This window comes from Mustela lutreola, chromosome 3 (genome assembly GCF_030435805.1).
Source record: "Mustela lutreola isolate mMusLut2 chromosome 3, mMusLut2.pri, whole genome shotgun sequence".
NCBI lineage: Eukaryota > Metazoa > Chordata > Mammalia > Carnivora > Mustelidae > Mustela > Mustela lutreola.
Genome location: NC_081292.1, coordinates 152,735,410 through 152,750,587, shown reverse-complemented (window position 1 = coordinate 152,750,587; position 15,178 = coordinate 152,735,410). Strand labels below are relative to the sequence as shown.

General features: G+C 32.0%; 1 protein-coding gene across 8 annotated transcripts in view; it reads left to right on the top strand.

Moving 5' to 3' along the window:
• SLC4A10 (solute carrier family 4 member 10) overlaps positions 1-15,178 on the top strand; it is a 309,943-nt gene that overhangs the window by 190,222 nt on the left and 104,543 nt on the right. For 4 of the 8 annotated variants that reach the window (XM_059167173.1, XM_059167176.1, XM_059167171.1 and 1 more), the window contains 3 exons: positions 8,748-8,839; positions 9,821-9,910; positions 14,698-14,855. In XM_059167173.1, the coding sequence (XP_059023156.1) occupies positions 8,748-8,839; positions 9,821-9,910; positions 14,698-14,855 (340 nt within the window). The remainder of the gene's footprint in view (positions 1-8,747; positions 8,840-9,820; positions 9,911-14,697; positions 14,856-15,178) is intronic. The other 4 variants (XM_059167172.1, XM_059167178.1, XM_059167177.1 and 1 more) reach the window with 4 other exon arrangements.

The window sequence follows — 15,178 nt, the reverse complement described above, 5'->3', positions numbered from 1 at the left end:
GGGCTGTGGGAGAGAGAGAGAGGGAATCTCCAGTAAACTCCCTTCTGAGCATGGAGTGCAATTCTGGGCTCAAACCCATGCCCCTGAGATCATGACCTAGGCTAAAATCGAGTTTGTTGCTTAACCCACTGAGCCACCCAGGAGCCCCACGCAACTTCACTTTTATGAAAGACCTGCATTAGTACCTATTTTCATTAACCAAAAGAAATCCAGAGTGGATTTTGCTTTTATGGAAAAAAAAAAAAAAAGCTGTTATTATACTCCTGTAGGTCTTAAAAATGAAGTGGTACAAGGCAAACTTTCAGAAAGAAGGGTTTCATAGGAACATTATCTTTGTGTAGCAAGGGGAGCTTTAGGAAGTTCAATTAAGTACTTTGTAACATATACCAACTTGTATTTATAGATTCCACTGAGCATTTTGAGAATTTATGCTTTGCTTTAAATCACATCATATATTCAATATATATTCATGTTCTAAATCACAAATTGCTTTAAAATATGCTATACATAAAAATGACAGAATAGGGATGCTTGGGTGGCTCAGTCATTAAGTATCTGCGTTCTGCTCAGGTCATGATCCCAGGGCCCTGGGATCAAGTCCCATATCTGACTCCCTGCTCCACGGGAGGATTGCTTCTCTCTCTCCTATTCCCTCTGCTTGTGTTCCCTCTCTCGCTGTGTCTCTCTCTGTCAAATAAATAAATAAACAAAATCTTAAAAAAAAAAAAATGACAAGGTGAAGCTTTTATATTCTGAGACCTAATCTAAATGTAGTACTTTTATTAAGCTATGATACTAGAACTTACTTGGTTATGATGATATTAAAACAACAGATTCAGATATTTATTAATTTTGATATTGGGCTTATGTCTATATGATTCTGAGGACCTTATTAAAATGTTTCTCTGTATAAATGTAAGCACATTTAAAAAAATTCTGCCTTCATTTGATTACTTTTAATAGAAATCATATAATAAAATGTATGTCTATAAGAAGGATATATGCTTATCTTAAAAATGCAAGGCCTGGGGGCGCCTGGGTGGCTCAGTAGATTAAGCCTCTGCCTTCAGCTCAGGTCATGATCTCAGGATCTTGGGATCAAGCCCTGCATCGGGCTCTCTGCTAGGCAGGGAGCCTGCTTTCCCGCTTCTCTCTCTGCCAGCCTCTCTGCCTACATGTGATTTCTATCCAATAAATAAATAAAATTTTTGAAAAAAAATGCAAGGCTTGTGGATTGTGAACTAGCCATAATTTGTATTTTAAATTTCACTGGGAATAATGTTTACCATAAAATTACTTTATTACATTTTGTTTGTGGAGGGAAGAAGGTAATGAATTTATGGGGTGACTAATTTATTGTAATATCATGTAGACTTAGATACAACTTCTGGTAGACATGAGAAGAAATGACAGAATTATAGCCTTGAATCACAAGTCTACATCTAGACACATAGAGATATAAAGTTTTCTGAAAGGCTACTTTCTGCCTTACTGAGGCAAATGCTTAGTTTTTCTGAAACTGGAATGTGAGTAGTTCTGAAGTGATTCTGTCACCATCTGTATAATCAGCCTATATCTAAACATGTAGAGATCTTTTTGAGGCACATATTAGGGTAATAAAGACTTGGAAACATTTCTAATAAGATTCATATACCCAATTAAGTATTGTTGTAGAGTATGCTGTCAGAAATGGTTTTCTAAGCCTAGGCTTATAACACCTCCTCGTGACTCTGTTTTGCTTCTTCATACACTTTGCATAATTATGTGTGTTGAGAATTCTGAAAATATGTATAGACTTCACCAATTTAGAGATAAATCTCCTATCCAGAAGTGAAAAAAAGTTTGAAAGACCTTTATTACTAAGGTTCTCAATCTACTTAGGAACTCTAAAAACTGACAAATTCTACATAAACAAACAAATCGAAATTCATACCCATAAATATAGATCTGACATTGTTACAACATATGCAATGGAGATTTATTTTTTATTTATTTTTTATTTATTCTGTGCAGTAGTACAGAGAGATACAAAAGGATTTTAAGAAGTCCAAAAAAGGTGAAAATAATATTCTTATCATTTACAAAAAAAATGTTTTCAGCAGAGTATTTCATGTAAAAATGGACTTTCTCTTTTAAGATTATATAATGGGAATTGAATGGGATGAGGATCTTCTAGAAAGTTGAAACCAGAAAATATTTTCCTTCCCCAGCATAGGGATAAAAATAAGCCCCCTCTTGTTTTTAATATACTTTCACTTTTGGGGCAAAACTATCAAAATTCCCTTAACAATGAACTGATATTTATGTAAAGAAGTTTAAAAGGGTGACATAGAATAAAGATTCTACTTCCTTAACTGACTTTTCCTTGAGCATTATTACTTTAGTAGTAATCCCATGAGTTAACTAAATTCACATATTTCATTCTAAGTCTCAAATGTGGATATTCCCCATTTTATAGATTTGATATGCACGATAGTGATTTCCTTGCTCCTCTTCTCCCCAAGTCTGCACTATTTTGTTTGTAACTTTTCTTTAGTGATTTGTGATAATTTGTCAGTCTCACCTCTAAATATGTTAGCTTTATTTCTTTGTATAATTTTTTTTTCTTGGTGTTTGCACATTCTCTTAAGGGCTAAGTTGCGGGATGCTATGGCTTCACCATGCATTTGAATGCCGCCATGCTGTGTTTAACTTTCACTTTTCATTAAGCATCAAAACTGTGAGAATTAAATGTCTGATTCTGATGTTTCAATAAAAAGTGACAGTTACATTTGGCAAAACAACAGCAAAAAATAATAGAAAAATAGTATCTTCTTTAACATTAAAACTTTGAAAAAGATATGGGTGGAAAGTATTCAGAATAAATATATCAAGAATAGTCAATAATTCTTTGAAACTAGAAGGACTTTCTTGAGATAAAAATAACACTTGTATTAAATGATCTGAAAAGAAAATGTATCATTATTTGTATTTATCATTCAGTTCATGCATTTGATTATGCCTTGAGACATTTGGATTACAAATCTAATATAAAATTTTATTAACCAACTGATAACATTTATATATTTTAAAAGTAATTTAAGACTCAGGTGTTTGCTCAGGTGTACGTTCTTCTCATTCCACTGTGTTCCACTGATAATTCTAACTCTATTTCTTTTCCTCCACATATCTTTTCTCCTTCCTGTTACAAATACTTTCCAGTGGCAACTTTTATTTAGGATCGCAAAAGGAGTTGCAGAGCTGAAGGTCTCTAACTTACTTTCAAAACCACAGGTTACTGGAGAACATTTAGATTTAGAAGGATGGGATATGAGTTGATTCTATAGGCCTGCATAGATTCCAGCCCTTAAAATAATGTACACATGTGTATTGTGAATGACTTTTATTTATGGCTTTCGGAAATCAGTTTTATCACTTTATAAGCACTTCTTTTACAACGCTGTACTTTTTATTTTCAGATGTGTAGTGTTTTTATGTGTTGAGATAGCTATATGCTTTTATGTTTTTTTAAATACTGTTGTTTCATAAGTAAGATACCAAAGAGTTTAAAAATTATTCCACATCATGTTCTACTTTTGAAGAAGAAAACTTAAACTTATAATTCTTAGAATTACTTGAGAGAAAACATGTTAAAAGATTCATGTAGATGTCAGAAGTAAACATTGTTATTCAATAAAGGTACTTTCCATTGTTTCAAAAAAAATCAAGGTGACTTGTTAACAAAACTGACAGTTCTGTTCAGAGGCTATATTGGTGTTGCTGAGTTTTGGAATATCGAGACTAGACATTAACAACAAAAATAGATCTAATATGATGTGTTTAAATTTGTTGTTTCTTATATTACATTATTTTCAGGCATACTAATTTTTCTCCAAGTTTAATTATGTGCATACCTTTTATGTTTTTAAAATGTAGCTCACCTAATCAACATTTTCTAAATACTTAGCCTTTCTTTCTTCATGTTTTCTACTCCCATGAATAAATGTATTGTTACACATGTATGGAACCTTGTCATTCATCTTTATATTTCTTTATTTTGCTCTGTCTTGTGTCTGTCTCTAACAGGCTCATCTCATCTCTGTACCTCCCTCATCTCCTACTCTTTGGGTACTCTAAATGCGTTGAAGGTTTCTGAGGTAGTGTAAATCAGCTTGGTCTCAAGGTTAATAGTAATGTACCTTTATGTCTTCATCCCAGTTTCCTTCAATACGCATGAGCTTCAGTGTATTAAACAGTAGCGAATAATGCTATACTTAAGCGATGTATTATTCTATTGATTTGAATTTGGCCAAATAGATGTTAAAATCTGCTGTTTTACAATACTTAATGTACGTAATTTATTTAAAGAAGAAGAAAACTATAGGTAAGAGCTGAAAATTAGTTAATATGATACTTTACCGACATTTTGAGACTGTATTTTACAGTTGCGTTTCTATAATGAGATGCTTTAATATACTGACATTACTTAAAATAAAAAAAATAATACTTTGACATAATTTCATGTTCCTTCCCCACAACTTTATGAAGAGGGAAATGGCTATGCCAGTCTCACAATGGACTTAATGAAAAATTTATGAAGTAACAAGTAGAATGACAGAACTTTCCTTTTCTGATTATCAGTTACTTAAATTGCTCTCAGTTTTCTCCTATGCTTGCCCCACATCTTTTATAATTTGCCCTGGAAAAAATCCATGGTCTATAATAACTTTTTTATCTAACTGATAGATGCTCCCTCATGAAAATCCAGAGAAAAAAATGAATTCATAACTCAAAGGAAAATTAATCCAATAATTATACTATATGAATACTAATATGAATACTATATATTATGCACTTTGATTAATAAGACACATGAAAAATATTAGAGTTTTGGATTTAAGATAGTGAACTAGTTGAGTTTAAAAGCCTGGAAAAATAGGGGCATTTGGTAAAGCATGTGATACTTGTCCCTGAGGTCACAAGTTCAAGCCCCATGTTGGGTATAGAAACGTCTTTAAAAAAAATAAATAAATTTATAAAACCCTGGAAAATTAAACATATGTAGGATGATGTTAGTTTTCTTAAATGTTTATATTTATACTCATGATCATTTCCCAGTTAATACTAGTGGTGTCTACTTTTCATTTGTTTTTGAATAATCTACTCTAAATATAATTAGGCTACTGAGTTAATAAATGTCACTTTCTCTCTCTCTCTCTCTCTCTTTTTGGATAGCCATATTCATGCCTCAAAATTATTTAGATATTATAATAACAGATGTGATTAAACATTGAAATGACATTTATTTATAGGATATATTAATATGGGTAGTGATCAATGGGTAAAATGAAGGTAATATAAAGAAATAAAGATATGTATGTTCAAAAGCATTGTGGCATCATGATTCAAAAGAGTATCAGAAAAATTAGCATTCATTAAACTTCCACACATATATGTGAGTGCTAAATCCTAATCTTATGCGATTTTGTCCTGGAGGGAAAAATATCCCAACAAATTCTTTGTTATTTTATTAGAAAGCATACTCTCATTTTTGTTGAAAGTAAAATCCTATACCTGAAAATTGGCATTCTGAGAATTATTATTGTTTTAAACATCAGAGAAAATAAAGGATGCCCTTTCAGAATCTATATTTATGATTCTTCTTTCATAATAGTATTTAAGTTAATAAAAGTTGTTTTGAAATCCAAGCCCATCCCCTTCCTCTGAAAGGCAGTAATTTTTGGAATAAACTAAAGAGATCAGTGTTTACAAGGACAAAGACTATAGTCATAAAATTTATTTTAATTTATGGAATTTTTGGCCATCCAACAGACTATACTTCATGATTTCCGTTATATACATATACTAATATATAGATAGATTTAGATATATAACAAATACAATTTATGTCCCTTAAAGGCTTCTTTTTTTTCTCAAAATAACCCAAACCAAACTTGTCAGTTTAATTTTTAAATGATAATATCTATGTGTTTTTCTGCATCCTGCCAAGTTTTCAGATACTACTTTAAAGATATAAACTTTTAATGTCTATTGTTTCATTTTAACAAATTAATAAACATATCAAGAAATAAAACTTGGAGTTCCCTTTAAACTTTGCAGGACTCTTGATGTGATTAAGTATATTTATTACATTTACTACTTTATTTAACTATTACCTCTGAAGTGTAAAACATATCAAATTTGTGGTTTATATTTCTAGCATAGGTTGGTGGTTTGAATGCCTTTTTCCTATATTCTATTCACACCTCTAGAATTTAGAACTTACAAGAAATTCCCTATCATCTCCAGTATCTTCTGCTAGTTAAGTACTCTCCACTAGGTCCTTATTCATACCACTGAAAATAGTCATAGAGATACACTTCAGATCTCTTTCTGATTATCACCTTTATAAGGTAATATTTTGTAAAATTTTCATCATCTGAGAACAAAAATAAAATAGAACAATAAATCTCAAAGTGTTAGTATTTATAAGAAGAAATACAAGTGCCGATGTTTTAAAGATATCACATGAGCTGATGGTAATTTATAAAATATTCTGCTTTTAAAGTATATATATGAAAACACAAGCTATCCAATTTATTCAGATTTTAAGTTATGGCATATTTTCTATCCAATTAAATCTCTTCAAAGTGGGTGATTTTGCATTGGGTTAACTCTCTTTTTGTATGTATTTGCTGATCGAAATAAATAATTGTCCCTTTATGCAGTTTTAGATCACATGAAATAAATTATTATAAGAAAGCCAATATATGTTTATCTCATTTTCCCATGCCTTGAATTTCATCTCTCAACTATACGGAACATTCAGTAAATTTAGGTTTAAATATATCTAATGTTCTAATTCATGAAAATATGGTGAAATGATGTGAAACTGGTGATTGAAGACATCTGTTAGTAGCACAAATGCATTATGTAAAAGGTTTTTTTAAAATTACAGTTATTATTTTGAGAATGATAAATGAAATGGCTGCTAATGAACAGTTCACAGTCATAGCCGCACATGGCAGTTAGAAATGGGAGAATGCAAATAATTGATGCAGTTTATGTCTGTCATTTCTCTGAAGTTCATGTATCTCTTAGAGTATGATATAATCAGAATTTCTGCACATGGCTGGAGGTAAATTTGTTTTAAAAACTCATTTTTAATATGCTGGCTAATGGGACATAATAATAATAAAAACAAAAATTAAAAAAACAATAAAAGTTCAATTTTAAAATCTTCACCAAATGTATTATTTTACTTTGTGTAGTGATAGCAGAGAAATACTGAAGTTTTTGGAAGAATCGTAAGTTCATTATTTCTGGCAATATAGCAATTTTAAATCATAACAAAATTGTACATATTAATGAATGACCCCTGCTTGAGAGGCTTAATCAGTCCAAAAGCAAAATTACAGTTAATATTTGAAAGCAAATTGTTAGATTTTAAGTCATTCTTGGTAATTTCTAGGTAACAAAGAGTAAGTGGGATATCAGGAAAGAATTCGAAGAAAAGGTTCTGTTCGTATATACACTAGTACTTTAGAGAAGGTTGGATAAGTAGAGATTCTAGTAGGTGGAGAAGATGAGACTAAAGGTGAACTTTGAATAAAATTGAAATTTAGGTAGGGTGCAGAGAAGAGGCAGGCAGAGAGAGGAGAGAGTATTCCTGTTGAAGGCTGAGGGGAATAGGAGCAGTTAAGTGGAGTCACTGAGTTATGGTCATAAATATAGTCAAGGCTTCAAAGCTGTGTTGCCATTACTCATTTCACAGCAAAAGTCGTAAGTGAGGGTGGGGGGAGGTTAGGGAAAAAGAAAGATGCAAGTGAAAGTAAGCAGAACTTGTTAATCTTTACCATTTAATTGCTGAAGATGGACAGATTTCAGATAAGCTGTGATTGAAAAAGATGTCTTTCATGAATAGTGGAATTTAATTACCAATTGTCACATCCCCACCTCTACTGTCCATGTAACTAACATAAGCTTCCCTATAATGGGAAAAAACTACAAAGTAATTAAGTTGCTGGTTAGTGTTAATGGAAAACTAACACAGTTCAAGTTTATTGGTCTTTTCTCATGTAGGGCAATATCAGGATACTTACATAATTGAATAGTAACAAAGATAAAATCATATTCACAGGGTCTGTACTGTGTAAGGGAAAGGTATTTCTAACTACCCCTGTCATACAGAAATCTCTAGCTGTTTTCATCAAAGCATTTTTTTCTCATTGTTTTCTTCAGGTGGAAAAGAAGCTATGGATATGCTGTGTATTCAGATATATCTGAATAAATAGAAAAATATTTCCCCTTTTAAAAAAATTACATTTTAAATTCTTTAGGTTGAGCTTAAATCATAGATGTCTATCTTGTCATATATATATATATATGTCATATATATATATATATATATATATATGTCATTTATATGTGTGTCATTAGTTATGGACAAATTTAGAACTCAATGATGTTTCAAAACCATGATTAGATTTAAATATTTTGAAGACAGTCTTCTTCATAGAGAATAACTGTTCAGCTATGGAGTTTTAACCTGAGAATTGGCTTTCTTTTTCTTGACTGAATTCTCCCATTTCTATCTGTAACAGACAATACTATTTGTATTGATATAGACCTATTTATATTGACCCTTCATGCTTACCTCATAAACTCATTAAGAAACCTATATTAGCCTAGATTAATTCATATTTCACTCAATGTGTCTAGAATTATATAAGTAATTGTTTGTATTCTGTAATAACAATTTCTTTTAGCAGGTCAGGTTGTTTCTCCTCAGTCTGCTCCAGCCTGTGTGGAAAATAAAAACGATGTGAGCAGAGAAAACAGCACTGTTGACTTTAGCAAGGTAAGCTTTTCTCTCTCATTTAATAAGCCACTGAGTTATTACTAGAAATTACTACTCATTTTAAGAGGCGTGGACACAACTTTTTGCATGCACTTTTTTTGTTTGTTTGTTTGTTTCTTAGCCAAAGCTTGACACTGTTATAGATGATGTTAGCATTCAAGTTCACATGTAACATTTTGCTTATTCACAAAACCAAATGTGTAAGTTTATGTATAGAGTTCAGGTTTCAGCCACTTGGTATAATGTTTCTCTTATAGAAAAAAAGGAGAGCTGGACTTCACAGAGAATTTAACAGAAGTTTATTGCTCAAAACTATTGCTGGTTATTTTTTTTCAAAATTGTTTTTCTCCTATTTGTGGAAAAACAAACCATATGATATAAACTTCACTGTGGTGATCGAGGAAGGCCTTAGTGTAAGGAAACACTAGAACCTAGTAAGACTGAACAGAGGTTTGAATAAAAACATAGTAACAACTGACTCCGTTGAGGGATACATCTACAGAGAGACAATTCAAATGAAATCATTGACTTGAACATATTCTAAGAAAATAGAGTACATGTGATTTGGGTTAGCAAATTCCCGACAGCGTATCTGTGCTATTGTAGGCTATGGCAAACTAACACTTGACCAGAAAAAAGGAGTTTCCATATGGATGAAAAATAAAGAGGGTCAATGATTCTTTTTATCTGAGTGGCTGAAACAGTAATAACCCAGAGTGATTTTTTTTTTCCCCTGAAAGTACTTAGCACTGGCAATGACTGTAACAGTGGGAGGAGGTGGGAATAAGAGGCAGAGTAGAAGTTGTCTGCATCGAGCTTCTGAAGATGAATGGCGATCAGCTCCTTGTTGCTGTTTCAGAATGCCTCTGCCAGTGCCTAAACGGTCTAGGTCTAGTCATGTGCATGTTCTCCCTCTGGTGCCTGGTGGAGTCTCCATGGGAGCACGGTGTACCAGCTTAAGTCTGTTAATTATGCGTGCAGGGACTGGGAGGCCAACAAAAGGGGCATACTAGTCCCTGTGGGATGAAACAAAGGCATGAAAAAGGACCTCCACACCAGCAAGAGAGAGAGGTGAGGGCTTACTCGGGCTATCTTTCTACAGTGGTTCCAAGCTCATTTCACCATATGGAGGCATGTGATTCAAATATTAAAAATGTATTATTCCATCTCCGCTCCAAATAACATATCTTCTTAAAGCATTACATCTTCATTCATCTGCAAGTTGAATAAAATTGTCACAAACTGCCATACATTTAATTTCTGAAATTCTTCATTTGAAACAATATCTTAATAGCAATGACATAAAAAGTTGCTTACTTATTTATGCAGGCACTAACAGTGTAACAGGGGCACATTTAACACTCTCAAAAACAATGATAATGTATCACATCCTTTGAAATAAACCACCTTTTAACTTTTTTAAAGGATATAACCCCTTGACACTGAATTTTACAACTCCATATCATTTTGCTTTTAGTTCTCTGACCTATCTTTGCAGCCTTCACAAATGCTTTTTCACATCTGAAAGAAAATGGATACTGTCAATCGGAGAGAGTAGTCTTATCTTCAGGTCTTCCCCCCCCCCCCCCCCCCCGCCCAACAATTAGAACTACAGAGGAGAGAAAAATACATAATCTTTCCTTTAATCCTTGTCTTCCTTATTGCATTTCCAATCAGTGGTCCATTTCATCTTTTAACAGGCAAGTGAAATTTCTACAGCCCTCTACTCAGTGCCAACCATCTCTATTCCTGTCTCTTGTCCATATCATGGCACATTGTAAAGAACATGGCTTTTGAGAAAGAACATCAGATCTTGAATCCTAACTCTAACATTTATAAGCAATCTGATCTTGGAGAAGTTCTCTGAAGTTCAGCTTTCTCATATGTAAACTAAGAACAATATTGCTTATTTCTAATTTTGCTGTAGAAACGAAAGGAGGTAATATACAGAGCCTGGCAGAGTGCTGAGCATATAGCAGATCATCAATAAAAAGTGGTTTTATTATTGTCATTGTTGTTGTTTTAATTTTAGTTGAAATAGCACAAAAAATAACTACTAGACCAAAAATTTAATATGTTTTGGTCTCCCCTGGATATCTGGTGCCTTGAATGGTGCTTGGAATGTACTTGTTGAATGAATCATGAGATTTAATGTAATTCAAGCCTTTAGTTCTGGAACTTTTTCCAAGTAATACTTCTTACCTTATAACCTGGGAGGGAAGAGTAATAGGGTTTGGAAAGAACAAATATGATCTATCATTACAGAAACAAATTTTAGTGCCATATTTTACAGGTATATGAATTAAGCATTTTTAGCCCTGATGATTTCAGTTTGGTAGTGAATTTAATGAAAGTTCAGCTAGTCTCTAGGTTACTTTGGCTATGTTAATATTTAAGCTTTATTAGGTAGGTTGCAAAACCCAGTAGAATTTTGAGATGTTAAGGGAGAAAAAAGTCTTTATTCATTTTATGTGACTTAATACTGTATCCTAGGTACATTCAATCTACATGTTTTTAACCCTTCCAATGGATAAGCTTATCAAATTTATTAATTTGGAGAATGTTTTTGAATATAAGCTGAGGTTGTCATGTTTTTGCTTCCAAAAGTGCTTTTAAAAAGCAGATGTGTCAAAAGTCTATTGCTTTTTGTTTTTTAAACTGACATGTAGAAGATGGCTATTTTAGTGTTTCCCAGGATGTTGGTGGTGTTTATTTCAAATGACCCAAAGAGAACTTCACATTATTTTCTATGTAGAAGGAACTTTCTTCTGCATCTATCTTTAGTATGTGAAACATATTACAATAAATGGATTTTCAATTCCTTGAACTGTAGGAAACCTTAGAAATCTTCTCATTTAGGAAGTGAGAAAGCTGAATTCCAGAGAGAGTTAGAGAGCTGCTCAAGATCACTAGCTGGTTAGGGTCACAACACCATTTCTCCTCAGAGAATTGCTATTAATTTTCTTGTACTTTCTATAATGGGCTTAAGACTTAAACTTTCTCCTTAAAGTCCCGTCACTGTTTCCTTCACATCTTAGCACATGGCTTGTCCAGACACTTCTTGTTCTGCCATGATCTTCTGTCCAACCTTGTTCCCTAGAGATATACCTGTTTCTCACCTGCAGCTTAAGTACCAAATGCAGAATAAAACATCTTCCCCTTCTTAGCATAAAGGTCTAAAGAGCCCAGAAGCATGGGTGTGAATCCATATTCATTAGAGTATATACCTTGATTACTTCGAAGTCTTATTCAGAGAACCAGAAAATTCTAGTTTCATTGTTCATTCCAACTGTTTGACTCCACTTAAGGATTGCCTTAGAGATATAATTCAGCCTAGTTCTTCAGAGCAGTTTTAGGTATTTGTCATTTTATAAAAGGTTAAATTATGTTTCTTAAATATGATCTCTGTTATATTAAAAGGTAGCTAGATTGTCAGGGTTCTTCTGAATAATATAATAGCCCAAATACAAAAATATAGGGCTAATGCAAGAATAACAATATATAATTGCATAATATAATAATAAATTAGATAATGTATTATATAATCTATCACTCCCAAATATATGACTATCCCAAGAGTAATATAATGTAATACGTATAATATAATGGCTATTCCAGATATATATTATTTAGCTATAAATTATTACATTTTAAATCAAAATTTGCTAAACCTGAAATTATGCTTTTTCTAAATAACAGATAAAAATTGATGATATATTAGGTATTATGTAATGCAAAAAAATTCAAATGCTAGGATCATATATTTCCTTTTGTAAAATTGGACTATTTTAGCACACTGTATAGTCCTTGATTTAATTAAATTGGATCTTAAGACATTTATTTGTATGATTGCCACCAGCCTGAGGCACAGACTTCAGTGATAGAGGCTTTGGCATTTGTCTAGCAAGAAATGAGTTTATAGAAACTCATTTTGGGTAGAACTTAAATTTCTCAGTAAAGTTATAATAGGTATTGTCAATATAATTCATATTTATCAACTACACATTTTCTTAAAAAGCCGTTTTCTCACTTTAAATTTTATTCCAGTGTATTAACATGTATAATTGTTTTTTCCGTCAAGAGGAAAAAACTTAGTTGTTTACTTTCTAAGTCCCTAAAACACCTATGAAGATATATTGTGCTTTTGTCAAAGGGCTAATAGTGTATAGGTAATCTTTTATTCCCTTCTTGAAAATTTATGCATTATTGTAAAATTGTAAAGCATTACTACTTTAAAGCATTTTCAATATGTGCATCTCTTCTAGCTACAAAAATAAAAATATGATAATAATTCCCCTGAAATTTAACCTTCTATTATTAAGGTAAATAAATACTTTGTATTTATAAATTAAAAAGTGAGATTCCATTAAAGGAAAATATTTACCATGTAATATCCCAATGCATGTGTTTTATGAGTTTACAAATTTATATTTGGAAATATATTTGTAGAATAAAAACTTTGGAATTTATAATATTTGTCATAATTTTTTATAGGCAGTTTTGCTTTGTTAAATAATTTTTTTCTTTAAAATAGAACCTGGGTTCTATTTAATGTTTTTAGTGGAGTATTACAGATTATTTTTATGTTCAATCCTTGTGATAAAATGTGTACTTCATATAACAGGATTTATGTTTCATGGCACCCTTATCTTACAGAAAAATTAAGTAGTTATAAACCTCTAACTAGCTATGCTGAGGTCTTGATTTCAGAAAGTAACATATTTAATGTAGTCACTACATTCTGGCTATGGACTTCCTAAGGTACTCATCCTTAAATTTTTTTCATGTTAAACTTCTTGGAAAAATCTTCTCAAATCATTAAATTTGCAAAAGAAAAAAATCTTCTTACCCTCACCTGTGTTTGCCAGAGCTCTTTTTTCTTTCTCTTGGCTATCCCGACTTTGACCTTGGGCCCCCATTTCATTAACAGGAGAGCATAAAACCAATTACTAAGGCAGATAAACTCTTATTTTCCCTACAAACAGATACTCATAAAGAGCAGCTCAAATGAATTAGAAACAAGAAATAGGCCTTGTGAAATTGACTTTAGAGTCACTGCTTGGTTGTCACTGAGGACCTGTGCATAAAAATTGATTTTTACTCTTAAGATTGTTTTACAGTCATTTTTCAGAATTCACCTTTTAAGCATTTCTTCTTATTAGTGATCACTTTTGTTTTGTGTGCATTCATTTCAATCACAGACATCTCATATCAGAAATTCAACTATGGTTCTTCAGCAACTTCAAATGTTAATAACTTTATTGTTTTCTTTACTCTGCTATATCTAAATTCTAATTTCTGATGAGAAATTGAAATTGAAGAATAATCAGGCCAAATATAGAGTGTAAAGGATATAGAAAAACTAGAAGAAAGATGGAGACAAAAGTCATTATTTATGCTCTAAGGAGAAAAATGGTCACATTTCTTTTGAAATAGGCATATTTTGAGTATTAATTGAAATATGCACAAAATTAAGATAATATAGTATAAATCTTCTAAATTTGTTGGTAAATACAGATTAAATTATGATTAAAGAATATTCATTTACTGGAACACATACATTTTTCTCCCTGAAAATTTCAAGATTGCTGATGCAAAGAAGTGTCTTTTAAAAACATGAAATAGAGAAACTCGAGTATTCAGCTTATTTATGAGAACATAGAAAAATACACGAGAAAAAAGTTGTTATTTTTAAAGGGCAAATGAGATGTTAAACTATTTTAAAACTTTATTTACGTTATATTTATAAAAACTGTATTTATATCACCTACGTTTATTGATGGATTACCCTGTATGAAGCGCTGTGCTAGGATATGATTTAGCTAATTTTGATTTATATTACTTTGTGATATTCTCAGGTTGATCTGCATTTTATGAAAAAGATTCCTCCAGGTGCTGAGGCTTCAAACATCCTAGTAGGGGAGTTGGAGTTCTTGGATCGAACTGTAGTTGCGTTTGTCAGGTTGTCTCCTGCTGTGTTGCTTCAAGGACTGGCTGAAGTCCCAATTCCGACCAGGTAAAAAGTATCAGAGCATCATCTGCATTTTTCTTAAACAATTTTTTCTTTTAATAAATCCCCCCTCAAACCAAAACCAAACCAAACCAAACAAAATGGAAAAACAAGGAGTAAATATAATTTCCTTTGAAAGTTTTTTCTAGAAACTAATGTGTCATTCACAAAATCATTTCTTCTTATTTGTGGAAGAGGAGAAAAAATATTTCAAAAATTACTCTGTTCTTTCCTCCCTCTTTTCAAACTCCAGTGTTTTCTTTCAGGCTTGCTCGTCAACTCTGAATACCCTGGTCTATATCACCACATAAGTCATTTCTTATAAGGTT